Source organism: Lepisosteus oculatus, chromosome 29, assembly GCF_040954835.1.
Source record: "Lepisosteus oculatus isolate fLepOcu1 chromosome 29, fLepOcu1.hap2, whole genome shotgun sequence".
Classification (NCBI taxonomy): Eukaryota; Metazoa; Chordata; class Actinopteri; order Semionotiformes; family Lepisosteidae; genus Lepisosteus; species Lepisosteus oculatus.
Window position 1 is genome coordinate 1,719,480 of NC_090724.1, and position 26,651 is coordinate 1,746,130.

General features: G+C 50.2%; 2 protein-coding genes across 11 annotated transcripts in view; both read left to right on the top strand.

Annotated features, from left to right (window-relative positions):
- The window catches only part of map1sa (microtubule-associated protein 1Sa), a 31,032-nt gene extending 17,468 nt beyond the window's left edge, over positions 1-13,564 (top strand). The window contains exons 4-7 of the mRNA XM_069185901.1: positions 3,965-4,105; positions 4,375-7,762; positions 8,143-8,366; positions 9,366-13,564. Coding sequence (XP_069042002.1) covers positions 3,965-4,105; positions 4,375-7,762; positions 8,143-8,366; positions 9,366-9,521 — 3,909 coding nt within the window. The 3' untranslated portion in view covers positions 9,522-13,564. The remainder of the gene's footprint in view (positions 1-3,964; positions 4,106-4,374; positions 7,763-8,142; positions 8,367-9,365) is intronic.
- Positions 13,565-14,140: 576 nt separating this feature from the next.
- Positions 14,141-26,651, top strand: part of fcho1 (FCH and mu domain containing endocytic adaptor 1) — a 58,546-nt gene continuing 46,035 nt past the window's right edge. For 4 of the 10 annotated variants that reach the window (XM_015365439.2, XM_015365430.2, XM_015365429.2 and 1 more), the window contains exons 1-4: positions 14,141-14,192; positions 14,296-14,385; positions 24,643-24,683; positions 26,581-26,634. In XM_015365439.2, coding sequence (XP_015220925.2) covers positions 14,156-14,192; positions 14,296-14,385; positions 24,643-24,683; positions 26,581-26,634 — 222 coding nt within the window. In that variant the 5' untranslated portion in view covers positions 14,141-14,155. Of the gene's footprint in view, positions 14,193-14,295; positions 14,386-16,236; positions 16,355-16,591; positions 16,759-24,642; positions 24,684-25,803; positions 26,017-26,311; positions 26,371-26,580; positions 26,635-26,651 lie in introns of those variants that run through there. The other 6 variants (XM_015365435.2, XM_015365433.2, XM_015365434.2 and 3 more) reach the window with 6 other exon arrangements.

The window sequence follows — 26,651 nt, forward strand, 5'->3', positions numbered from 1 at the left end:
CGTGCTGAGAAAAACGTTGTGGGAGGGCAAGCCTGCTTTTTCCTAGAGGGCGCTTCTGCTTCTATCAGTAATGTGCTCAGAAGATCTCGCCCAGCATGCTCATCAGATGATAGGGGGATATGTTAACTTTTGCCTTTGATAAATCAGTTTAGTTTTTATAATGGAAAAAATGATTAGCTGTTTGTTGTTTTGTCATAATGCTGTTAACTGGCATGCATGAGTGTCTTAATTTAAAAGGCTGTGAGTGTCTGTTGCAAACTGACCGTGTGCAGTATGCAGCGAGGATTAAGTGAGGGCCTGGTGAGATTTCTGGAAGAGACCCTTCTGTTAATCAGCGAGCCCGGCTCAGTGGTGCGCGTGACCCCCCTGCTGCTGGGAGAGGTCCCCCCCCAGCTCAGCTCTCGGCTGGCCCCAGCCATCCACTGGCTCTCGGTGTGCTGCTCCACTCAGGGACCTCTGTGCAATAAAACTGCTTAGTGAGTGTGCTTGAAAGTTTTTATTTACTCATTTGTTATGTACTGTTTTAATGGTTTTAGCACCTGTTTGTGATTTTATGTGACTTGAGTGACCTACGAAAACCACGAAGCTGGTTTCACACTGCGCTAGAGGCAGGTCAGGACTGGTCCACAGGCTTAATTAGTGTGTGATTGGTGAAGTGCGTGCACATTTTGTGTTGTTTCTGTAAACAAGCACAGACAGAGTCTAGGAGTAAAAAAAATCTCCTTTTCCAACAGGCTTTGAACTTGCCGTGATAGATATTTCAGTATCACGTCTTTATACCGGTTTACACAACAGGTCTTATTTTTACCACTATAAGCCTCTTGAGCTCATACCTCATTCCTTTTAAAATCCTGTTACTGGGGTCTCGCCTCATTCGATAACGGTTGCCTTTGTCTGTCAGAGAGTAAAGCCTAGACGAAGGGGCATGTCGAGGTGAATTTTCACAGCTGCCTGGGATTTGTCATGTAGGTGACTACAAACCCCACAGTGGCTGACAGGCCGCCATTTTGTTTCACACTGCTGCAGTCTACTGATCTGCTGCGCAGGTTGACTTGAAACTTGGCAGGTTGTGTCGCACCCCAGATCAGTTCAGCTTTGCACCTTGAAGGTAGCGGCAAAACCTTTTACACCCACAGGGGCCGATTCCTCGCTTGGCGAAACTGTAAAGACAGTGTGCTCCAGGCTCTGTGGTTGGTATCGTTCTTGATTCCTTTCAGTTTCCCCACTCGTGTTCCTTCATTGTGGACGAAGGCTTCGTACAGCATCCGGAACTGTGAGAGAAGATAAAGGGGGGAAAAAAAGCAATTGGAGATTGATCTTGGTGTTTTCTTGTAACTGTTGAATTTCAAAGCATGTGAAAATGTGGCAGAGATTTATGCACAATATAAGTCCTTAAAATAAATGGTAAGCTAGCTGCTTGGAGCAGAAGCCTTTCACCATTTTAAACCCTAACCTGGCAAGTTCCGTTCGAAGTTCAGTAGCCAGACAGGTCTTCCTCTCCCATGATGCACTCCAACAGGCAGCAAAATGCTCTAAGGATTCATCGCAAAAAGTAGGGAATCAGCCAGTATTTCAAGCTGAGGGATGTTGACAAAAGGCAGATTTTGTCTGACCAAACCACGGTGATGCAAGTGGTTTCAAAGACGAAGTCTGTTTTAGAGAGATTTTTAATCTGTTTTTTGTTTATTTAGCCAGGTAATTGAGACAGTTGCAATGCTGTCCAGTTGTTTTCTTGCATCACCGTGGTTTGGTCAGACAGAAATCCTGTTCTTACTCAAGTTCTGATGAGTAGAGACCAGCATCCCCTTAAAATATCCTGCGTGTTAATTTGATCCTGATTTAAAAAAAAAAACCCAATGCTGATCTGACACAATGGAGTCTGTAAATCCTTCATGTTTTTTAGTCATCCAGATGGAGTGTCCTACAAACCTGCTGGGCCTGTGCTTTTCATACTCCTTCTGCCTGGTGTTGAACGTGCCAAGCAGCACTGTGAGCAGAATTTGAATCTCCCAGGCGAATATCATAAAGCTGGATGCTTTATAGAACCCAGCCATACTAAACTGCAGCATTGGCAGATGAGAGAAAGTGAATTTCACACAACACCAAGCCAAAACTGGAGCAGTCACAAACACCTCGGTAGGACTTGCAGGGTCCAATGGCTGGTCACCTTCGACGGAGCTCTCGATGTGCATTAAAAAAATCAATGGGTTCACAAAATTGATAGAGTGCCTGACTGGCTATTCCCATCCTGGTGGTTACTTGCCAGTTGTGAAATAGCTTTTTTTAAATAAAAACTAAATGACTTGGCAGCTTCCCAGCAGCTCTCGGTTTTGAGATCCTAACGGCAGTTGTTTCTTTCGACCAGCATAAGACCTAATGGGATTGATTCTGATGCTGTAACCTGTCGTAAGCATTTTTGCAGTAGATTTTGCTTGTTGCTTCTTAAGTGTTCTGCTCAATTTGTTTGATACTTGCCTTAAATAAAACCTAATGGCTGGAAGGGGGAACGGAGAGAGAGAGGCTATGAAATTGCTGATTACAGATATAAACCAAATAGGAAGTCATTTCTAATGCACAAGAACGTAAAGTGCAAACAAGGAGGCCAATTGGCCAATCTCGTCCATTTTGGTAGTTAGCAGTTATTTTTTGCAAAGTCCTCAGCTATCTCTTTTTGGAAGAAACACGGCTGTAGGCTTTAAACAACCTGGCTGAGCAGCTTGTTCCACACTCCCACAACCCCCTGGGTACAGAGGTGTAGTTTCCGTTTGTTCACTCTGGTCACGCCGAAGAGGTCCACCTCGGCTGGCGTTGTCGGTGCCTTTGAAGATGCTGAACACTTCCGTCGGTTCCCCCTCCTGTCTTCACTCTTCGAGACTCAAAAGGCCCCGTGGCTTCGCCCTTAATCCCTGGGAAGTATCCTATTGATCTTCTCTGCTGTGATGCCAGAGCAGCAATGTCTTTTCTATTATGTGGCGATCAAAAGCATGCACACTGCATGATAAACGAGGTTTTGACATTCTCCTATCCGGTTTTTATGTGACATCACTTCCGTTTAATCGTATGCGTTTTAACTGTGTATCCAAGCATTTTTTGTTTACCTTTTCAAGTGCTTCTCCACTTTATCTAAAAGTTACGTCAACATCAACATCGAAGTCTTTGGGTGCATTTGCACGTCCTTGTTCCTTTGCACTTACTTCAAATGTTTAGTTTGTCATTGGCTTTTGGTTGGGGACCTTAAAATACTTGTTACAATGTCTTGTAACAAGGCTGTGAGAGGATAAGGACAGCACAGTGCGGCCAAGAGGGTTTATGTGGCTTCTGTGCAGATAAGCTCTGAGACAGACCTTAATTCTTGGCTGAAAGTTGCAGGAGCTTCCCCTGTGTTTGTCGGCAGGTGCTTGGCTTTTTCAGGTCATTTCGTCTGAACAGTTAGGAAGAAATTTGGAATAAAACCCGTTTTTCAGGGTAAACGGTGTGCTGTGGCTATTGGTTGTTGTGAGATCATTGAATTTATGAGCAAACAGTAAAGTGTGATTAAGATTAGAAGGAGAAGGAAAATGTTTTTCGGCACATCTTGAAGTAGATTCTGGCTTTACCTAATATATTTTAGCTTTGAAAGAAATCAGGGTTTATGCAAATAGTGATTTTGTATGACTTTCAATGAGTATTACACTTGGATCTACTAAGCAGGACTCTGACCATCATTTCAACATTGTTGTGATGTTCCGGGTGACGGTGGCTCTGCAATCCTTAATTGATTGTGGTTCCAACATGAGCAGTCAATCTGTGGGCAAATTCAACGGTTTGTAGGGTATTTCCTTTTCTCTGGCAGCGTTCTGAATAACATTCATGATCTTTTTTTTTCTAAAACAATTTTCATTGTGGATGTTGGTCTAGGAATAGGAGGGCGCCCCTCCTGTAGCCTGCCTCAGGCCTTGAGAGTGCTGCGTCTCTCTCCCTACAGGTGCGGGCCCTGATTTCGGATGTGTCCCGTCACAAACTGCTCGTCCTCGCTGGGCAGTGTGTGGAGGAGGAGGGGGACCTGGTCCTGCAGATGGGCAGCTTCTCTCTCCAGGATTTCATTCAGATCTTCGCAGATAAAGAGGTCAGCGTTAGCGAATACCTTTGCAGAAACCCTGCTAGCTAACTAGGAATGGGACTCGGATGAGGGGTGGGCGGGTCGGAGGAGAAGAGTGTGCACGATCAGAGTCATTGCCAGGGTCTTAAGGGTCCAAAAAAGACATTTCTGGGATATTGTAGAATCTAATTAATGGTGAAACTCAGCTTTACTCAGCCCATAATACGGTAATTTTAGATGTCATTCTTGAGGTTGGTGTTTGAAGTCTAAGTGTTTTGTGCGCTTTCCTCCTCTAGATTGGTGAACTGTTGAGCTCTGCAGACCCAACGCACAAAGCCAGTCTGACCCTAGCCGGCCCAAACTCGGGCGAGTGGAAGAACTCTGTTCTGGAGAAGCATAATCTTCAGGACTTCATTGAGATCAAGACGAACCCCCCCACCATCTTGCCCGAGATGGAAGGTCTGCAGGAGTTCACCGAGTATCTCTCGGAGTCTCTGGAGCCCCGCTCTCCCTTCGAACTGCTGGAGCCGCCCGGCACCGTTGGCTTCCTCAAGCTCTCCAGGCCCTGCTGCTACATTTTCCCTGGAGGGCGGGGAGACTCTGCCTTCTTCGCCGTCAACGGATTCAATGTTTTGGTCAACGGGGGCTCCGATTCACGTGCCTGCTTCTGGAAGCTGGTCCGGCACCTCGACCGAATCGATTCGGTCCTGTTGACCCACATCGGGGTCGACAACCTCCCTGGCATCAACAGCCTGCTGCAGAGGAAGGCGGCTGAGCTGGAAGACGACCAGTCAGCGGGGTCTCAAAGCAACGAAGACTGGCTCAAGAACCTCATCTCCCCGGAGCTGGGAGTGGTGTTCCTCAATGCCCCAGAGAGACTAAAAACCCTCCCCAGCGATCCGAAAGTGCTGAGGAGCTGCGATCAAGTGGCACTTACCTTGCAGTACCTGGAGAGGTTGTCTGTTCAGCCAGAGCCCCTGTGCCGCACCAATGGGCCTGTTATTGAGCCAGTCATCCTCTTCCAGAAGATGGGGGTTGGTCGCCTGGAGTTGTATGTCCTCAACCCAGTGAAAGGCAGCAAGGATCTTGAAACCTTGATGCAGAACTGGCCAGGCAATGGCTCCCCCAAAGGCTCAGAGATCAGTCTTCAGTGCCTAGTTTCCATTTGTGCGTTACTGGTCTGGCACCCAGCTAACCCCCTGGAGAAAATTATCCGTGTGTTGTTCCCTGGCTGCACACCCCAGGGGAAAATCTTGGAAGGCCTTGAGAAGCTGAAGCACCTGGATTTTCTCAAGCACCCAGTGGTGAGTGTGAAAGACTTGGAATCCTCCAAGTCGGACAAGCAGCCTAAAAGGGCAGAGAGCAGGGAGAGCCTGAAGTCGGTCCCAAAAGACTCCAGACCCAGCAGTGGTACACTGAAGGAAAAATTAGGAAGAGGTGACAAAAAACCTGACACTAAGGCCAAGAGCAAAGTTTCTGGAGATGCATTGAAAGAGGGACCCTGTCCAAAGGACGTGGAAGAGAAATCAAAAGCTAAGGAGGAGGAAAAACAGAAGGTTGATGTGAAGCCAAAGACGTCAAAAGAGAAGCCGGCCACCAAGAAGGAGCCGGCCAAAGATGAGAAGAAGGAGGTGAAGAAGAAAGAAGAGAAACTCCCCGCGAAGAAAGAGGAGAATGGAGAGAAAAAGAAGGAAATGGTGAAAAGGGACACTGCGGCCGCAAAACCAAAGAAGGATGTCAAGCCAGAGCCCAAGAAAGAAGTCAAAAAGGAGGTCAAAGCAGAGGAGAGGAAGTTGACCAAGCAACCCGTGAAAGAGGTCAAGAGAGCTCCAGGAGCTGCCGCCTCGGCTGTGGCAGAATCGAAGAAACCGGCTGCTAAAGTTGGGCCTCCAAAGAAAGACGGGGCCCCTTTGAAGAAGGAAGCAACGTCTTCGGCCAAAGGCGCAAAGCTCAAGACGCCAAGAAAGGACACGGACAGCGAAAAGCTCTCTGTTGCTTGTGAGGGGGACGCTGAGCGCTCCAAAATGTCCACTCCGGAGGACATGACGGCAGAGTTCGAGCAGCTGAGAGAAGAGAGCGAAAGGCAGCAGCGGGGAGGCGGTGCAAAGACGGGCAAAGAGGAGTCAACGGACGAGGGCATCGCAACAGCCGAGAGCGAAGTGGAACAGTCGCCTCTCGACAACGTAGCGGCTGAAGGCGAGCCGAGTGGAAATGGAGCTGTGGAGGAAGTTCTGGAAAGCCCAGAGAAGTTCCGCTCTCTGGATGCTATTCCCAACCCCGGTAAGGTGATAGGCCCTCCATCACCCCTGGCTAGAACCCCCAAGAGTGACCGCAGTGTGAACTTTGACCTCACTCCCACCGAGTTCAGGCTCCTGGATGGAGCCCTGAGAGAGGGCCTGCTGAGGAACAGTCAGGAGGACCCATGTGGGAGTTCAGATGAGAAGACTCTGGAGATTGTTTCTCCTCCTGGGTCAGGACCAGCCAGTGCAGGTCATACCCCTTTCCACCAGTCTCCTGCAGAGGATGGTCTGGGATCTGGAGAAGACAGCAGTCAAGGAGGGAAGATGTCCAATTTAGCCTTTGAGGATGGGAGGCCTCTGGGGTCGTGTAGAAATTCAGAGTCCGGCTGCCCTAAAGCTGGCCTGGAAAATTCCTCCTCTTCCCAGGATAAACAGTCAAGCTTCCTTTCTCTGAGCCCATTTAAGGACGTGATGCCTGATGTCTCTCCCACCATCACCACTCCATCCCTTCCAGCAGAAGTTGGTTCCCCCCATTCCACAGAAGTGGATGAGTCCCTGTCCGTTTCCTTTGAACAAGTACTACCCCCAGTCAGTGAGTCTCCCAAAGAAGAGACTGGTGAACGGCCATACACAAATGGTTACTTTGTGGACCCAGAGTCCAAAGTTGGAATGACCCTTCCCTTGCGGACATCTCACAATATCCGGCCTCCAGGTGACGGTTCGGAGGGACGCTTGCCTGGACCACATGCCCTCCTCCCAGAGATACCTCCTCATGATGTGGACCTGTGCCTCGTCTCCCCTTGCGAGTTCAGGCACCCCAAAGCTCTGGAACAGCTCTCGCCTTCCGTCGTCAACCCCAGTCCCCGAGACCTGTCGGACGACAGTGATCTCTCCCAGGAGCTTGCCAAGCCCCTGTCGCAGCGTCGGGCCGGCAACCGCAGATCCCCTCAGGGGCAGGAGACGCCCCCCACCTCTGCCAGCGAGTCCCTCCCCACCCAGTCGGATTCCGACGTTCCCCCGGGAACAGAGGACTGCCCTTCCATCACCGCAGACGGCGGCCTGGACTCGGATGACGATTCTGGAAGCTTCGCGCCACACGAGCGGCCGGCCTCCCGCGCGTCCCATCGGGGCCTTGCGGCCCGGGATCCGCCCCCCGCCCCCCTGAAGGACCTGCCCCCCCTGCCGCCCCAGCCCGGCACCTGCATGGCGGACCCCGAAGCCGAGCAGCAGACGAAGAACGGCAAGGGCGCGGCGAAGGCCAGGAAGCAGGTGGGCACGCCCAGGCTGAGCTCCGCCAACGCGGCGGCGCAGAACACCAAAGCTAAAGGTGCCCAGGGCACTTCCTCCTCCTCCTCCGCCAGGGCGAGCTCCAGCTTGGACGCCCGGCCACCCTCCAGGAACACCGCGGGCGTCTCCAAGACCACTGCAAGACCCTCCACTGCAGGTGAGCGCCAGATTCATTCTTCGGTACGACAGGACAAATACAAGACGAAACGGGGGAAGTAGTAGAGTGATGTGTTCTTCTGACACATGAAGTCGAAACGACGGAGAACCTGCTTTAAATCTCAAGTATACGGCCGTTTCTGATGGGGGGGCCATCCGGGTTCTTCTTCCAGTTTTTTTTTTTCCCCCCCGGTTCTGGAGCTGTAACTGATCTGCACGAGTGAAACATTCAGGCTACGAGTGGTCTGAATTTCAGCAAAACGATGGGTGTTCTGAATTTCCTCTTTTTTCCCCCCCGCATTCTGTGATCTTCCGATCGGCAGCAGACCATCTCTGTCGCGAGCCGTCATGCCTGCTCGTTCTGTCTCCCTCTCCTCCCAGGCCCTGTGGGCGGCAGGCCCCCCCCGGCGGGCACGCCCGTGTTCCTGGACCTGGCGTACCTCCCCTCGGGCCGCGCCGCCGCCACGGTGGACGTGGAGTTCTTCAAACGCCTGCGCTCGTCCTGCTACATCATCAGCGGGGACGAGCCGCTCAAGGAGGTGGTCATGCGGCCCATCCTGGACGCGCTGCTGGAGGGCAAGGCGTTGTGGTCGGGCAGCGTGCAGGTCAGTGGTACCGCCGCAGGTCGGAAGATGGGCTTGAAACGTCCTCTTAGCTTAGCTGGTAGTTACTTTCAGTCAGTCTTTCTTCACGAATTCATCCCAGAGTTCCCCAGGGCCTTGCAGTTAGTGAAGTACCAGTTGACAACCTGTTCTCCAGACAGATGCCATGAGCAAGTGGGCAGAATTTCTAGACGTTGAGCCGCTGTGCTCATGTGCTGTCAGGCTAGCTGCTGATGTCACAGTGTGGTATAGGAACCGCTGAGCTCATGTGGCAGAAAAGGAGAATCTTGCTGTCCTGATCTACAGTGGTTCCTTTTAGCAAAGATGTTAAAAATGATGCAGTTCTTGTTTACTTTAATTCTGTATATACTGAGCAATCACACTTGTGCATTTGTTTTTAGCACCAAGAATATATGCATATTATAAATATTTTGGATACAGTTTAATCCAAATGGCACCAATATATTGATCGTCTTTTTCGTCCGCGGCTGGTCATGGCATGCTTTACTTCCTGTGGGTTCATCCTAATGTGCTAGCGTTCCAGCAGGACAAGCGTGTCCTCGTGCTGCTTGTGACAGCTGGTTTCCTGGGTGGTGGAGGTTTGAAGTAGGGCATCCACAGGGGGACTGTCACCAGGTGTGAACCCCAATCGAGCATCGGTGGGATGATCCGGGGCGATGTGACGTCCCGGGTTGAGTCCAGTGAGCAGGCACACGCCAGTCCCGGCTCTTCAAGAGGAATGGGACAGGACACCGCACACATCTGGTATTCCTTCCAGCCTTGGCCACGCACGCTGCTAACCTGTGCGTTTCATTCCTGCCCATCACAAATGGTAACGGGCAGAATGAAATGCGGTGGTGGTGTTTGATGTTCAGTATATACGTCCACAAGGTGGCACGGCTTTAGACAGCACCTGGCAGGAAATCGCCAGCAGGAACAGAAGGCAGCTCTGAACGCCGAAGAGGCGTGAGGATTCTCACTGCCGTCCCCTGTCTCCTCCAGGTGACCCTGATCCCGACCTTTGACTCGGTGGTGATGCACGACTGGTACCAGGAGACCCACGAGAGGCAGCGGGAGCTGGGCATCACGGTGCTGGGCAGCAACAGCACGGTGGCCATGCAGGACGAGACCTTCCCAGCCTGCAAAGTGGAGTTCTGAGGGCAGAGGAGGCTTCCGGCCCCCTCCCCCCCCCGCCTTTCCTCCCCACCCCCCTCCCTCGCGCTTCGCGGCCGCCGGTGCCGCGTGCCTGGTCACGAAACTCCCCATCCCCCCGATCAGGACGGGGATCCCCAGGCAGCTTCGCACCCCAGAGCAGCATGACGGCCGCCGTCCAGCCTGACCAGGCCACGACGGGCTCCCCAGTTCCCCGAAATCCGATCTTCATTTCCACGTTCGCAGCCGCCCTTGACCGTTTCCTGTCGCGTTGCCCATCTCCAGGGGGTTGGAAAGGCGGCTGATTCTGGGGAACGGGGCCGTTCATCACTCCTTTGTTACACTCCTACTCTTTTTTTTCCCCCCCTTGAGGCCGTGGGAATTCATTGCTGCCTTTCAGAACAATCCTCTTTTTGGGGGGGGGGGGGGGACTTATCTTAATTGCGCACTTGCACGGTTTTCACAACGAAACCAAACTGGTCACTAAAAGCATGAGTCTGTAGGGTCTCGGGAATGAATGGATCGTCCTGCGGGGGGCGCACTTTGAGCGGGACTGCAGTGTCAGGACAGGGGCGTAAAGGCGTCTCCTGGTTCGGCCCCCCCTTTCCGCCAAAGCGTTCCCACCTCAGCTGCGTGCTTCCGATTCGGAACGAGTAAACCGCCCGAGAGCAGTAGCAGCTCAGCGGGATCCGGGGCTGGTTTCACCTGCTGGGGGCGAGAGGGAGGTGCCCACCCAGGCTGTGAGCTGAGCGCTGCAGAGAGGAAGGCTCTCCAGCTCGAAGCAGTGAGGCGGGCGGGGCTGTTCTGGGAAGGCCTGGTCTGGGCTGTCTGTGGGAGAAGTAGGTCGTGGAAGGATGAGCAGGAAGTGAAGGGTGTTGGGTTTTGCACCGCGGAGCGGGGGACGGGATTGGGCCGCGGGGGGTCGATCCCGCGGTGCTGGAGGAAGCGTGACGGCCGACGCATCCCCGGTTGGCGAGCGCAGCCGTGTCGCGGCGACGAGCTCCTTTCGGGGGGGCGCGGTTCGCGGAGTTTGGGCCGGTGCCCTCAGGTGGACCCGGAAGGCCATGGCTGTGTTTCTGGCGGGACGCTGGCTGGTTCGGGGCGGTCCGATCGTCAGGTCGGGGGTTCCTGAGGGTTAAAGGGGCTGTGGAACTGCCTGAAACAAAACCGTCGTCGAGCGTGTTTTATAACCACATTTTAGTAGTTGTTCTGTGTCTGTGATCTCTAGGTGCCACACGTATCTCGGAGGGAATGTCATTTAAAGTTGCACACGCAAGACTTTTTTTATAATTAAAAGAGGAAGTAGCAAGAGCGTAATTAGCAAGAGTTGGAAGACGTTTTATAGGACAGGGTTCGCTTCCGATTTTTTTTTTTTATATTTATACATATATTTGAGCCTGGGTTGCGTTAGTGCCTAAATGTGAAATATTTACACAAATGTAACAAAAAAAAAAATCACCACATTTATCATCACCTAGTCCATTTGTCTGTGGTGTTCTGCTGTAGGGTAGCGAGCTCATATTCTGTGAATTATCAGTGCGTTTTAGCCTGTCGTACTCTGCATGCACTGTGTTAGATAGTGTGCAATACGGTGAGGCAGGGGGCTGCTCTCATCCTTCAGGGCTCTTCCTGATCCCATAGCAAAAGGCTTTTTCGGACACTTTTTAGTTTGAGACAATTTCCGCTAAAGGTGAATATGTCAGTCTCAGTCTTTTAACACAGAAAGCGCGATCCTGTGTCATGAAGAGCGAAACAATTCAGTCACTTTTTAAAAAAAAAAAAAACTCTTTTTGGAAACTGTGATCTTCAGAAACATTGCCAGTTAAAAACAATCGGGGCCGTGCGGGATATCGCTGCGGAGTTTAATTAGGCCGAGGTCTCGTTACCGCTGGGATTCCCTCCAGACCATATGAAATGAAAATCTGGCTCTTTTCTGTTAATTTTGTTTTTGGTGGGTTTTGCAGCTGCCTGAAAATGATGTCTGAATATTAAATTATTACAGAAGCTTAAGAAAGAGTCTATTGTGGATATGGACATAATTTCCAGAAGTGTTGTTTTACTGTTTTTTTCTTCCCTGGAGATTATGGCTGAAGATAACGGTGTCAAGGCCTTGAAGTGCATTAAGAGTGGATGAAAGAGTTCATTTTCATTGGGAGAGATCTGTGCTGTGTCTGTGTGCAGGTTGTCAAGGTGACAGCTGTGGCCTAGCCGCTCCCCAGCGATTCTCGAAGCCTGGGGCTGTTTACAGACATGGCAGAAGATCCAAGGATGAGCCCTTCACACAAGGGCTCTCTTTTTAATTTAATTTTGTTTAAGTACTCGACATTGTAATGTAAAGAGGGAAAACAAATTCCATCGCCCGCTTTATTTATTTGTCTGTTTGCTAATTTATTTTTTTTAAATCGTTTCCTTTGGCATTGTTCTGGGAACCTCACAATCCTGATTGTTTCAGCTGTATTACAGTTACTCTGCTGAGTCCTCTGGATTTCAAGACCGTGAAGGGCGTCTCGTGCTTTTCTGTGAGGAATTCCATCGTGGGGAGCGCCTCGGAGAAAGATTCTCATGTGTGCACGTCTGTTGTCTGGTACCATAGAGACAGCATGGTTTCAAAAATCAGTATCTTTTATTCCTGAACCATTGTTGATTTTTTTTGTTCGGTAGAATATCTACCTTGATTTTTTAATAGAGCTGGCTGTATAACACAAGTGACATTCGATAAGCTTGTATTAACATGGTTCTGTTACTCAAAAACACCTGATCAAACGCGGCAGTGATCCCTGTTTTAAAACGACTGTGGGGGAAAAAATCTGTCATTGCTTATGTGCCACCTAGTGGTCACGTTGTGAAATTGCAACTTATTGTTCTGTACCCCCTTGGAAGTCTTGTTCCGGGAGCCGAGCTGCAATTGCTTACCTGAAAATCCCCTTACTGTCATGTGAGACTGAAACTAAAATCTGTCAAACGCCATTTTCTGTGGTGTAGTTCAAGCTATCGTTTAAACCCGAAACTGGCTTAGGCTTTTCTGCAGACGTTTCCTTTCCTGAGGCGTGGTATTTTTTGTTAAAAAAGGAAACAAATGTCATTTGGTTGCTTACTGCAGAGTATTTTTGACATCTGTGTCTGGTACTTAGACTGAATGTCTTACTCTGCTGCACTGTACGCTGATTACCATATAAGGCAACTCAAGTCCGCATCTTAAGCTAACAGTATGACCCAGCATGCACCACTCTCACTGCTGGCTGTTTTTGTATGTGAGGCTTTTGGCCTTGAACACTTTGTCTAAGACGCTGTCTGCAGCAGCTGTGGGAAGAGCTGACTTGAACCTGACATGTTTTTAAATGTACCTGTGACCCCCCCCCCCGAATTTCTGAAGGAAAATCAAATCCAGTTTTTGTGCGATCTCTCCGTGCAGAAACCACAGTAGGTCTTTACCTTTTGTCCTGCATCATGGCAGAAGGGTGAGGGATTTTCTTACTGAATGTCCAGGCTTTCAGAATCTCACTCGGCACCAAAAGGGAGTGAAGTCATAGCAGAGAGATGAAGTAAGTTACTATGGTCAGTAAACGCCCCCATTTGGGGGGGTGATGATAGAGGACAGGTATTGTTGAGGTTGTCTAAGCAACCACATGGTTGCAGTAGAATAAACACTGAGGAGTAAGAGGTTGCCCCTGAACCCCTGAAGATTTAGGAGAAAAACTATTACAAAAGATATTTTGATGCAATGAACCAGAAACAAACTTTGGAAATTGCAAGTTGCTGTTTTTTCCTCCCTTACACTAGTCACCTTTGGTTCAGTCTTTCAGGGCAGTGTTACTGTTCTTCACATCCAGCTGTTTGCAGCTGTCTGGCTGCTGGAGCACACGTAGTGGATCAGCAGCAGGACCATGTTCACGGGCGATCTCACCAGGTTCTACAGCAGGCTACTGTCTGTCGTGTGTGAAAGTGGGGGAGCTGTGTGTACTCTGAAATGAAGGCTGATGACTTGATTCAGTATTGAACACTAATCCTTTTTGTTTTATTTCCAATAAATATGCTTCTTTTATAAATCACTTAAAGGTCTCGTTTTGTTTTTTCACTATTCGGTTCAGGTAACTGAGTTCCAGTGCCCACAGGTGCAATGGGGCAGCAGGCTGACCTTCAAAAAAACAGTCAGAATCTGGATCATCATTGGCATGGTTTTACCTCTGCCCATTGCTGGCCGGGTTCACTTTATCCAATACGGGGACACCTGGGGTTAGAAAATGGATGGATGGAGTAGTTGGTATGAAGGCACCAACAGGATGGGTATTTTTTCCCCAATACAAATTGCTGTATTATTGTGTTGTAGAGTTAAAAAAACATTTGATAGAGGGGTAAAATGAAACCCCATTCAGGTTACTATCCGTAAAGATCACTACAAAATTAATGAAACGTTTAGTTTTAGAAAGGGACGAGTCTACCGTGTCAGGAGTCGTGCAGGAGGAGGGCGGGACAGTGACTCCCGTCTTCCCCCGGGCCCCGCCCCCGCAGCGAGGGAGCCTCCGATTGGCTGGGCGGCTCCGGATGTTGGGAGGCAGCGGGATGGTTGCTGTGGCAACAGCTTGCAGGTGCGGGGAGCCCAGGTGCGCCGCCCCCCCCCCGTCGGAGACGACACCTTACCCATGAAGGATTTAGATCAGACAAAAACGACGTGTTTCGGTTTGTAAAAAAACAAAACAAGTCCCCTTTCAACGTGAACTCGAAAAAGGAAGCGTTCAGGATGGGTTTATTTACAGTCTGCGTGCCTGTCTGTCTTGTTCAGTCGATCCGGTTCGAGCCCTGCTTGGGGAGTTCCCTGGAAGAGGTGAGGGGCACCAACAGGACACATCGGGAAGTCACGCTTTTCGGACAGGTGAGCCCCCTAGCAGACTCGACTTCAAACCACTACACGCGTCCTCGGCGTGCCGGTGAGCAGGGTACGAGCCAAATCCAGCTTCTCCCGACCGGCCACACAGCGTGTGGATACTTTAAGGAACCGTCTTCCTTGGTTTAAGCAGGTATGCCAGCCGGGGACGATTCACACCGTTCAGCGGAACGGGAGCCCTAGACCTAGACCTACCCCAAGCTGCTACCCTCAAATGCAGGTGAAGGCGAAGTCCATACCGGAGCTCATCTCAGCGCCAGGCGCAAGTTTTTTTTCGCCCTGTGGGGCGGAGCGGCGGCTCTGTGGCTCAGGACCTGAGCCTGTGGCTGGAAAGTTGCCGGTTTGAATCCTCCTCCTCCGTTGGGCCCCTGAGCAAGGCCCTTAACCCCAGCTGCTCCAGGGGCGCTGTACAATGGCTGACCCTGCGCTCTGACCCCCAGCTTCTCTGTCTGTCTCATGGAGAGCGAGCTGGGGTCTGCAAAAAGACAAATTCCTAATGCAAGGAATTGTATAGGGCCAAGAAGGTGATCTTATCTTATCCTGGGCTCTGGGTACTGGATCCGTGATACTGGTACGGATAGGTTGTGTTTGATGGTCGGCTGTCTTGATCCTTGATGCGTTTTAAAAAGGGCAGATCAATGATAGTAACATCAGCACCGTTAGAATAGCCTTCTTCATCATCGACCTGGGAGGAAGAGATCGTGACTGACCTGACCGTATTTGTAAGGGTCTCCCGCCCTCTAGTGGACAGAGTTCGGTAATGCGCCCATCAGCACCTGCCTGGCGTGACCTTGAAAATGATTTGCGTACTCTCAAGTTTTTCATTTATGTAGATTGTGTTCACAGTGTTTTGCATTTTTGTTCAGAAACTGCAATAGTTCAGGTTTGAAGTTCAGTTGTGTGCTTACGAATTTAAAACATTAATAGCTGCATAAATATTTATTAAGAAATCAATAAACCAATTGAATCATACATTGTGAATGATTTTGCAGTGGCCTTCAAAAAGTGTATATTTTATCCAAAGGAGTCTCTGAATAAAACATTTGCCGTAATAAAACCGACCCAACGATTAAAATACATCTCCCGCTTACTTCGTAGCACATAATGATAAAGTTTTTTTTGTTTTTCAGTCTTCGGAATTAAGCACAGAAGGTCGTTTCGAACAGGGGAAAATGTTAATTTGTCTTTTAAAATTAGGCCACATTGCTGGATGAAAGCTATACTTACTAGTAACATTTACACTAATTCCCAGCTTTCTTGTCACAGCGATGAATTAAAACGCAACTTGGAATATTTGTACACATTTCGGGAAACAAAATCCGGCGAATTCTCGTTATAATCTGATCTTCTTTGAATATAATAAAACCGAAAAACTGTCAATAAAATAGAGTCCCGTCCATCCATTTCCTAACCGCTTTACCGAATTCGGGCTCACCCTGGACGGGACTGCTGTCCAATCCACACACACACACACACAAGGGCCAGTTTTCCCAGGAGCCAAGTAACCTACCAGCATGCTTTGGGCTGTGGGAGGAAACCCACGCTCCACGCAGACAGCACCCCCGGAGCTGAGGCGGCGGTGCAGCACAGGACAATTGAAAGCTCCCGCCTCCCGCGATTCCAGCACAATGACGGCTGTTCTGGCCAATAGCGGCCGCGCTCCAAGGCTCCCCCACAGGTGGGCGGGAGCCAGGTCCGGCAGCCCAGCATGGGATTGGTCGGGAGGCTGGGCTTCGGGCCACGCCCCCCGGTGGTTACCATGCCTACGGCGCATCTCACCCAAGGATGGGGACGGACGGAGCCCGTGGCCAATGGGAGCGGCGGTGGGCGGGGCCTGCGGGCGGCGAGAGCACTGTGGGTTGGAAGTGTAACAAGACAGGACTTTCCACGCGCTAGCGGAGGGAGGACAGGTGATCGGGGATGGAGGATGAGCCGTTGCGTCTGAAATCATCTGCAGGTAATCGGGGGGGAAAAAAATCCCGAAAACCGCTCGGATTTGATAGAAAAGTGCGAGGAACTACGTCTTGCTCGGCAAAAAAAAAAACCCATTACCCATTAACGCCCTGTTCGGTTGTGCGCATTTTATTTGGTTTAACCGCGCGTCTTTCTTTCAAAGAAAACCTCGAGAGGGAGGTTTTCCGCACGCGGGCGGTTCGAGGCGGCGAGGGGGCGCGAGCCGTGGAGACTCGGGGTGGCTCGAGACGCGGCTCCGTCAACTTCCTCCGGCTCGCGGGGGACCCGCGCGCTGTTGCCCTGACAGTGGCGCGAGCCGGTCGCGGTTTTTCGTAAATGAATAGTCCGCTGGGATCGGATCAGCGTCAATCAAGTGCGTTTTCAGGGGCTGTAACTGCTCTGTTTCAGGTACGAGTGTCCCCGCTAGGGTTGTGTCCGTGCGTTGTGGACCTGCCGTCGTTTTTCTATTTCTTAATATTGATGTTAGCCCGTTAGTAAGAATCTCCACTGTCAATTTCTAACCGACTGTCTGTGGTTGTGTCGCGGTGTCTGTTCGCAGTATCGCAGGAGTGGTACACACATGAGACGGTACACTTGTCTTCGCCAAGAGGCGCCGACTGACGGTAAAACCGGGAGCCGAGTGTCTGGTCCGCTCCGGCCGGGTCACTGGTCAGCGGGAGAGCTGACGGGTCACACCGCTGCCCTCGGCGGTGGGGAAAAACAGTACACTTTCAGAGCTTACTTGCTTCAATGGCCCCGTCTAATTTGGGGAGGTTATGTCGTCGAAAATAAAAGCCTCTCATTCTGAGGTAGCCAGGGGTAGACTGTCAAAGAGTTTGGTCTTTATTCTGAAACAGGAGGTAGCCCTGGTTTTATATACAGTATGCATTCGTGAACAGACACATGCTGGTACTTCTTCGGTTTTGTGTTTCTTTTATCTTAATCTTTCAACAGGGGGTGGACTCTGGTCTAAACATTGTGAATGTAAGAGGTTTTAAAGGGAGTGGCAGGAGGCACGGCGATTAGGACCGCTGCCTCACAGCACTGTGGCCCCGGTGCTGTCTGTGTGGAGTTTGTATGTTCTGCCTGCGGTTGTGTGGATCTCCTCCAGGCGCTCTGGTTTCCTCCCACAGCCCCAAAACACACTGGCTTCTGGGGAGACTGTCGGTGCATGTCTGTGTCTGCACAGGGTTAGAGTGCTGTTCACTTTTTCCCAGAAAGTATAGGTGGCTGTTGTGGAAAAATTGTTGACCTCCCCCTTTTATCGTTGTTTTTTTTTTTGGGGCTTGATTTGGCCCAGGAAAACCGGGAGAATTGGATGCTGTGTCTTTCTGTGCCTGTGAAATCTGTGGCTTTCTTCTGTGACGCTTTTACAGTTGTCCTCCCACTCGGCTGACGAGCCGGTGCCATTCACAACTGATGCACTCACCCAACAGACGTGTTTCTTTTTTTCTGGTTGGGGAAAAGCCAGCAGTGCACAGCGAAAGTGAGTAAGCGATGTGAGACTATGAGCGCTGTGTGTGTGTTGGACTGATCCTTCCACCATGCATCCTTGATGTCAGATGAGTCATAGGCGCTCGGCTCCCTTGGTCTGGGCCATGTGACTTCCTGATCCAGGCTGTGGGTCCTTTGAGGGTTCGTTGGTGCTCCCCTGGACGGCGAGATGAAACCGCTCAATCTCACTGCCGCCACCCCCTCACTCAGCAGGGGGCTGTTGAGGCACCTGCAGCCGCTTCTGAGTTATCATCACACGTCATCGATCGATTAGAGCTACAGAGCTAAGATGCATGTATTTTTTTTTTGGGGGGGAGGAGTTGCTCCTCACTTTGAACCCACGAGTAAATTTCAGTCTTGGGAAGAACGTTCCGGAAAAAGAAGTTGAAAATTGTTCCGGTACAAATTATGCAGGCAAGAATGTATTGAAAGTTACAGGGTCATTCAGTGCATCGGGGTGCTTCGTTATCTAGAGGGCATTTAGAAGTTCGCCACCCAGCACATGAACTGCACAAGAATTGCCTCCAGCCTTCATTTTTAAATTCACGGCCACGTTTCCAGGAGTGCTCCCTGGTTCGTGTTTCTCCGCGCATCCTACAGAAGTGTCCCGGGTCGGAATGTGCTCGGTGTCTTTGAGAATCAGGTCCCCTCTTCTCTGTTCGGTACTGAAGAAGTTCAGTCCCGTCAGCCTGTCGGTGCAGGACAGTCCTTTAAAACTTCAGAGTCTATCTGGTTGCTTTTCTCTGGACTGATTTTCTGTAACCTTGCAAGATATGGCTGCTCTGGGATCGGCCCGGAGAAGGGCAGCTGGGTGCGGGAGCTCTGGGGAGAGCCATCTCTTAGTTAGTGGAGGTGTTCACTGAGGTGTGCCTTGGCTCTGTTTGTGCGTTCGCTCCCTGCTGTGGCTTACAGCAGAGATGTGTGAGGAGGGGCATCGTGTAAACGTTCCCCGGTGAGGGAGCTCCTCCGATCTGTGAGCTCCGCCGCCAGTGCAAGCAGGCGTCTCCCCCGAGGGGGTTACAGGACCCCCCCATCTAGAGAATAAAACTAACCATGAGTTGGAGGTGATTGGAATGAGGGGTGAAATAGCCGGCCTCTCCGCCACCGTCGCAGGTTGACGTCGTCCTGTTTTTCCGGAGCAGCCGGGCAATTGTTAATCCATGAACACGAGCCCGCTGGGCGTGCAGAGCCGGAGGGAGCAGGGCTGCCGGCAGGCTGGAGGGGGACCTGAGCCCCCGGTCTCTGCCAGATGGAGGCAGGGTGCAGGTTTGCGCGGGGGGGGGGGGGGGAGGCCTTACCCCCCCCCCCCTCGCGTGCGGGCCGCGGCCGCGCTTCAGATCGGTACGCCTGGATGCACGTGCTGATACAGTTACCGTGTGACGGCGGCGCCGCCCCTCCTGCGTGTCCAGGCTCGAGTGTGTGGAGATCTTAGATGTCGCGTACGCTGTGACTCCTTCGCATTCCAGGAAAAAAAAAAAACCCAGCTTGGTGGGGCTTTTGGGTCAGCGAGTTACTGGAAACCAGACAAGCTGTGTGCACAATGTAGTCTTCTGTTTGGGACGGCTGCGCTGGGAGAGGGCAAAAACTATATAAAGCAGGAATTCCCAGAACGCTGAATGCTAATTGCAAGGATCGGTATCATGTAATACTACACGGAAAGATCTTCTTGCTCCGGAAGGAGGGATGAAATCAGTCGCCAGAATACTCAACTCCATAAGCTTTGGATGTTTCTAAAGAGATGTGTGATTATAAATTCAGAAAGTGCTGTTAAGTAGATGGGCTGCACAGTGGTGTAGTGGTCCGCATTGCTGCCTTGCTGCGCTGGGGCCCTGGGTTCAATTCTGGGTTGCTGTCTGTGAGGAGTTTGTATGTTCTCCCCGTGTTTCTGCGGGCTTCCTCTGGGTGCTCCGGTTTCCTCCTGCTGTCCAAAGACGTGGTGGAGGGTCAGCTGGCTTCTGGGAAGACTGGCCCTGGTGTGAGTGTGTGTGACGTCAGCGAGAGACGAGCCACACCTCCAAGTCAGAGTGAACTCCCCCGCAGAGCACTGTGCGGGACTTGCACCATGTGGTGTGATGCGCGACTCTCAAGGTGAAGCACGTTGGAGAAGCAGGTCTGGGGCGCTCATTCTGGCCCAGGATGGTGTGGGAGTGGCTGCTGGAGTGTGTGTTTTCATCATCAATTAATCGTCTAGTGTGATCAACTGATTTCTGTCTAGTCAAAAAGGTAAGCAAGTTGCATGTTGTCATGGGGGCTGAAGTTGTACCTTGACGTGGGGGTTTGCAGTCATCATCTTGCACTGGACTGTTAGAGCTCCGCTGGAGAGAAATGTAGAAGAGACTGTTCCCCCAAGACCAGCACGGGGAACCACTGGTGTAAAGAAGCACCACCTATTCTCAGTCTTAAAATCATTTCCTGTTCATTTCCACTTGCACGTCGTGTCCTCGGGCCTGTTGAGCTGAAGTGAGTAGGCAGCAGCGTCGTGCAGGCTGCAAGCTGCAGTGCGTACCACAGTAACTCGGCTGAAGCCCTGCTGCCTGCGTGTGAGAGGGTGAGCAGAGAACCGCAGCGTACAAGGGCACAGGCAGGTAATTAAATGGTCTTCACACCTCACCTCTTCCAAGCAGCTGAAAAGCTGGGGTGTCTCAGTGAGACCCCCAGCCCACAGGGCACATGCATTTACAAGCATGTCATGCCAGCACATCTGCGTGCACATCAGCATTACTGGGGGGAAAACAAGGGTCAAGTTATCTCTGCATTTTTTTACCAGTGAAAACTTCTTGCTTGCCGTAAGTCTGAACAGTTTGTAATTCCAGCACTGAAAGCCCCCAGGCACCGAGCTTCCATTTTAACTGTGTTGAGTTGTTTTATATCGGAAACTTATATGTCAACGAATCATGGTATTGGCCTTCTCGCATGTAACGTATTCCGTGATCTTGTTGTGATCCACGTGTACGATGATTTTTGATTAATCTTCGTTGGCTTGCCTGTTGCATTTCTTCTGTGCATCAATATAATAGAACATACTGTAGGACAAGAATACTGCCCCTCCCCCAAACTGCATTCTCCTTCCCTGGCCCTTTTATTCTAACAGTGGTGTCCTGTCTTGCAGGACTTGGAATAAACACAAATTGGTTCTTAGAAACGTCAAGCGAGACTGATAACTGTTACAGGATGAAGAGAGAGCAGGTGTTAATATTTGCTCGATCTTGCAGGGTGTTTTTTGTTACAGAAATGGCTTGCCAGGCTGATGCCAGTTTGGGCCCTCTCTCCTCTCCCTCTCTGTGCCGCCTGTGTTGACGCAGGCGACAGATGGGCCAGTTAAAAATTGAGGATGCCTTTAAGGATGGATCGTTTGGCTATCTCTTTCCCTTTTCTCCATATGTGGGATCGGCGCTGCTGTCCTTGTGCTTCTGTCCGTGTTTTCCTGGCTGGTGCTGAATGAGAACAGCGCTGCCGGATGTGAGGGAGAGGGCTGTGGGCAGTCCGTGTTCCTCTCCGGCCCTCGTTAGCGCGGTGATGAAAAGGCTCTGTTTATCGCCGTCGAGGAGGGAGGGAGCCTCGCTGGAAAGAGCCTGGTCAAGTTTCTCTCGAGTGGTTTGAATTGCCCATGTGTTTCTCGTGAGCTGCTGTTTGCTTCTCTGTCACCACTGGCATGCCTAGTCTTTTTCTGCAAAGAACTGGTATCTTCCTGCATTTATTTCAAAACTCACAATTTTTCATAACGTTATGTGCATAGGCTTTGAGCAGTCTGTCTACTACATGTGATGCAGAGTAGACGTTGCAGACGTAGGGATGGCCAATCATGTATGATCAGCTCGTGACACCCAGGTGGGTTTTCACCTGAATACATTGTGCAAACGGTCATTAACTGTGCGTGATCAGTGTTTTCATCTTTTAACAATATGCATGCCTTAGAATAACCTCTGCCATACCTAGAGATTTCTATATTCTTTTAGATTTTTTTGCTTCATTGCTTTGTTAAAAGGGCTTAAATTATGAAGTGCACATCTGATATGGTTGGTGACGGTTCCCGTGTATCAGAGTCTACTGATTGCTGACATTTTTTTTGTCTCCTTTTTGTCAATCTGTAACGTTATACAGAATTAAATAAAGGCCCATTCAAAATTTATAGATTCTTCCCATTGTTGTAAATGAGACCTGTTTAAAAATTCCTGGAATGAAAGGCAGACATGGGATCGGATGGATCTGCGATCAGTTCAGACCGTTTTAAGATCACTGACCCCGTTAGGGTGAGACTAGGGGGCTCACTCCTGCCCCTGGGCTCCTGGCATCTGGCAGCTGTTGGACAGCCGGCTCTCTGCGTCCGAACGAGTGAAGCCCCTTTTTATTTTTACTGTAACAAGATTATAAAAAAAAACTACTGACATCTTGATTCCCCTTAATTGTTTTTTTGATTTAGCTTTTAAAACCCAAATCCCGTTCTAGAAATAAGCCCAAGCAATTAAAAACTATAATTACGCTAAAAGCCCTTTAATTTTGTATCAGTGTGGCTACCCTGGGAGAACAGCTTTGTTTATCGATGCATTGATAAAACCTTCAGTAATTCACCTTTGAAAATAATAGATTAAATAATCAGATATACACAGGATGTTAATTGTCATTATTTTGGAAATATATTTTTCCCCACAAAATAAATGATGTCTTAATGATGTTGAAGAATTTTTTAAGATGTTGGTTAAGGAGCTTATCCCTGAACTGTTTTGTGTATTTAGGAACTTAAACAAGCAATTGCTCCTGTCTGTGATTTATGTAGTCTTTCCCTTGTCACTGGTGTTTTTTAAAATCTCCGTATTTTTAAATTGAGCTGATCTTTTTGGGGGATTTCAGCTCTGTGGGTATTCCTCTGACACACCGCGAGCCAGATGGTCTGTGCATTGGTTCTGTCAGCATCAGGCTGCTTTAGAAAAAGCAATTTGAAGTTCAGTGAAGTTGAAGTTCAGTTCAGCAGTGAACTTTTGGATGGTAACATTTTCAAATGGAGTGTGATAAAACTGGAAACGCAAGGACTTTAATGATGGTGTAATCAGTGGATTTGCAAAGGTAGCAAAGTTCAAAAGAACTTTGATGTACTAATTATGGGGGGGGAAAAGCATTTGTATTACATTGTAGGTTAATTAACGTCTGGGATGTTTAACCCTGGTGTGAGTGTGTGTGGTTGTGTCTGTGTGTGCCCTGCGATGGACTGGCATCCCATCCAGGGTGTATCCTACCTTGTGCCCTTTGCTTTGCCGGGATAGATTCCAGCTCCCCTGCGACCCTGAATTGGGTAATGGATGGATGATTTGGCAGTACTATATATACTATTTGGCCAAAACAAGACACAGGCACTAAAACAGCATTTGTGTGTCAAGACATGCACACACTCACACCAGGGCCAATTTTCCAAGAAGCCAATTAATCTGCCAGCATGTCCTTGGACTGTGGGAGGAAACCAGAGCACCTGGAGGAAAGCCATGTGCACAGGGGAGAAGCTACAAACTCCACACAGACAGCCCCCCAGGTCCAGAATTGAACCCAGGGCCCCTGCATGCAAGACAGCAATGCTAGCCACTGCTCCTCCATGCTGTCCAATGTTAAATCCATACATTTAAGGTATAGATTTATAAGAAGTAAAAGTAAATGGTGTGATATCCAGAAGGGTTTGCAATATAAAAATACATGTAGGTCCCAGTGGTAGAGGGATGCAAGCAGAGATAATGGGCTTTTAGGTCACAGTGTTGTTCGTGGAACAGGGTGCTGAGGGAAATGAAACCTTTGGAGCAGATGGGTATGAACAGTCATTCTTTGTTCTCCTTTGTTCTCTCATCACCTGTAATTACCTCACACGCTGCAGCACAGTAAGATCAGCATCTCCTATTAACAACCTTTTATGCCACTGTGGAGAACTGCTCAGCAACAGACAGTGGCCCAACCGGTCGGTTATCCCCGCTGAGGGGGGAAAGGATGTGAGCACCGCTAGCAGAGAAGAGAGAAAGAGCCCTCGATTTCCTCTTCAGATCGGGTCCAGGACACGGGCTGGTATCTGCTGCCGGTTGTCCGGCCAGGCCTGTCAGAGAATGAAACCTCTGCCGTCAGCGAAACGCAGCCGCGGGCCGCAGAGAGGCATGACTGTCTGGCAGCCCCGCGGGAAGAGGGGTCAGATCAGGGTCGCTCTGTAATCCCCCGAGGTTTGGACACCGTGAGAAACCGACGATTCTCGCGCGTCGCGTGTTCAGACACGGGTTCTAGACCCCCCCCCCCCACCATTTATTAATTTGCTCGAGTGAGGTGGATGTGAGTTTTTGCAGTCTGCTGTTTCTGCATGGCTTGTGACCGAGGTGCGTACCTGACCGGGCACCAGTCGCAGTGCATGGGTTGTGCTGTGTCAGTGTGTTGGTTACAGGGCACTGATGTCTCTCCGGACGCGCGTGTCGTTCTCTGTATCTCGGGGGTGAGGAATTCAAGATCACATCCTCTGATTCCCTTAGATCTGTCGTGAAACAGCTGGATGACATCCTCCTGCTCAATTAGCGGCTAGCGACCAAAAGATCCAGAGGGGTAGAGTGGCTCCCCCACCTCTTATTCATTGAAGCTTTTCCTGTGTTTCGGGGTCCTTGTGTGGGCGAGGCCCCCGTGTTTCGCAGTGCTGAAGTCGTGTGCTGTTTTGCGTGCACAGGGAGATTCTCTGCTGCGAGGGGAGGAATATTACAGCACAGCCCTGCTCTTCAGCAGGAGCTGCAACATCCCTGTCCCTGCCCTCGTGTCACTCATTTTTGCTCCCTTCTTCTTCTTCTTCAGGTGTTCGGCCAGTTCACCATGACCCGACGGGGAACAACACGGTGAGTGCCTCCTGACCAGAATCGTCCGACGCGGCAAACCTGAGTCAGGAGAGCTGCTGAGCAGATGTTGTACAAAACCTGTTGCATCGTTTGAGTCCGACAGCCATTAGAACTGCGTGTTTGCCTTCCAGGTTAGCCTGCGCTGTCATTTAGGGCTTTGTCAGCTCTGTTATGCCTTCTGTAAATTCCATGACTGGTCATCCCCTAAACCATTCCCTCAGGGGGAATGGGGAAGCCGGTCTTTTTGCTGGCTCTGACTCCGGCTTTCAGTAAAAGCATCTGGGCTGTTAATAAAAGACTGTACAAAGGCAAAGAATGTTCATCCAAAGCGCTATACAAATATCAATAACAATCTGTCACAGATAAAACCATCTGTTGGTAATTGTGGATAATGCAATACCATGTCCACCTATTCATTTTTCCTGCTGTTTTGGTTGTCTCTCGATTGAGGAAACGTAGAGCTGCTCTTACCAGTAGCTGGCATCATCCACCTTCTCCTTATCAGAGAGCCACTCATTCCCAGCCTGGAGCCTGTCTCCACCCTGTATGGGACGTCTCCATCCATCACGGGGTCTCACACGCACACACTCACGCAGAGGCACTTCAGAGCTGCCCTTAAATCTAGTCAGCGTGTTTGTGGAAGGTGGGAGAAAACTGTCGTGCCTGGTGCACCACCAGATAGCCACAGGGAGAACATGCAAACTCCACACAGAAGGCACTCCAGACCAGAATTGATCCTAGGACCCACGCAGTTCTATCTTCCCCATCATGTCCTTTCAGCATCCTTGGGTTTGGAAAGGCTCAAGAAATCAGTTATTATGATTATTTGCATTCCATATACATTACACACGAGGTGTATTTCATGGCAGATGCCATTTGAAAGCAAGAGTCTGACCCCTCGTTGATGTGTGCTAAGAGACCCCTTGATTAGCAAGTTGTCCGTGGGCCTCCTGGAATCCCATGAGGTACCGCAAGATCCCAGTCTGGGAATCTGTGCCCTAAGGAATGCTTCCAACTGGCTGGGGTGGTTCCAGTAAAAGGGGCTCCCACGCTGTCGTGGATATCCTGCTGGGAGTCGTGGGCATCACGGGCACGCATCCCGTTCTTGTTCCATGTCCAGCACAATCAGGGATGATCCTCCGAGCTCCGGCCTGCGCCTCCTGGAAGCCTTCTCCCTTGTGACCTCTCCCCGGCGAGTGCAGGACCGCGGCCTGTCCCAGCGGCTCGTCTCCTAGGCCCCTTCCGGAGCCTGCTCATCCTCTCTCTGCGCCCCCCTCGCTCCACTGTTCCCCTCACGGGCCCCTGACCGACGCCCAGAAACTCCCGCTTCGAGGTGACTGGAGTAGCTCTTTGCCATCTGTACTGTGTTATTTGTGAGGGCCAGGTCTAGATAGGCCTTTTGTCACCAGCATGGTTGTCTGCCCATATGTTCTATGTAAACAGGTTTTCAAGAGAACACACACTATACACAGGCCTGGCTGTATGCCATATAGGCTTCTCCAGTGGCTTTAAGCCCTCAGTGTACGTGGATCTTCTTTCACTGACAGATCCACAGATATTCAGCCGGGCTCTGTGAGGATTATGGAAATGTAGTAACTCAGACACTTGCTTTCTATCACATTACACAGCTGCAATGCCTATGGTGTGAACTGGCCTCAACACAGCAGCAAAGTAACGTTACTGAGCAGTAAGTTACCTCTCACCTGCTTTCAGCCGGTCTCTGGCCTAGCTATTGTCTTCATGCTTATTAGCAAAATTATGAAAATTTCTCTCCCTTTCACATAGATAGCAACTTCATGTTTCCAGTTATTTACACAAGGAAATCTTATAGGAATAAGGATTAATGTTTGCCTTTGCACTGGCTGGCCACTGACTGCTGTGTCCTCTCCTCTTTCAGGGTCCTGTAAGATCCAAGGAAACAAAGATGTCGATCTTTAGAAACAATTTCTGGGTGAGTGGTATTCCTTG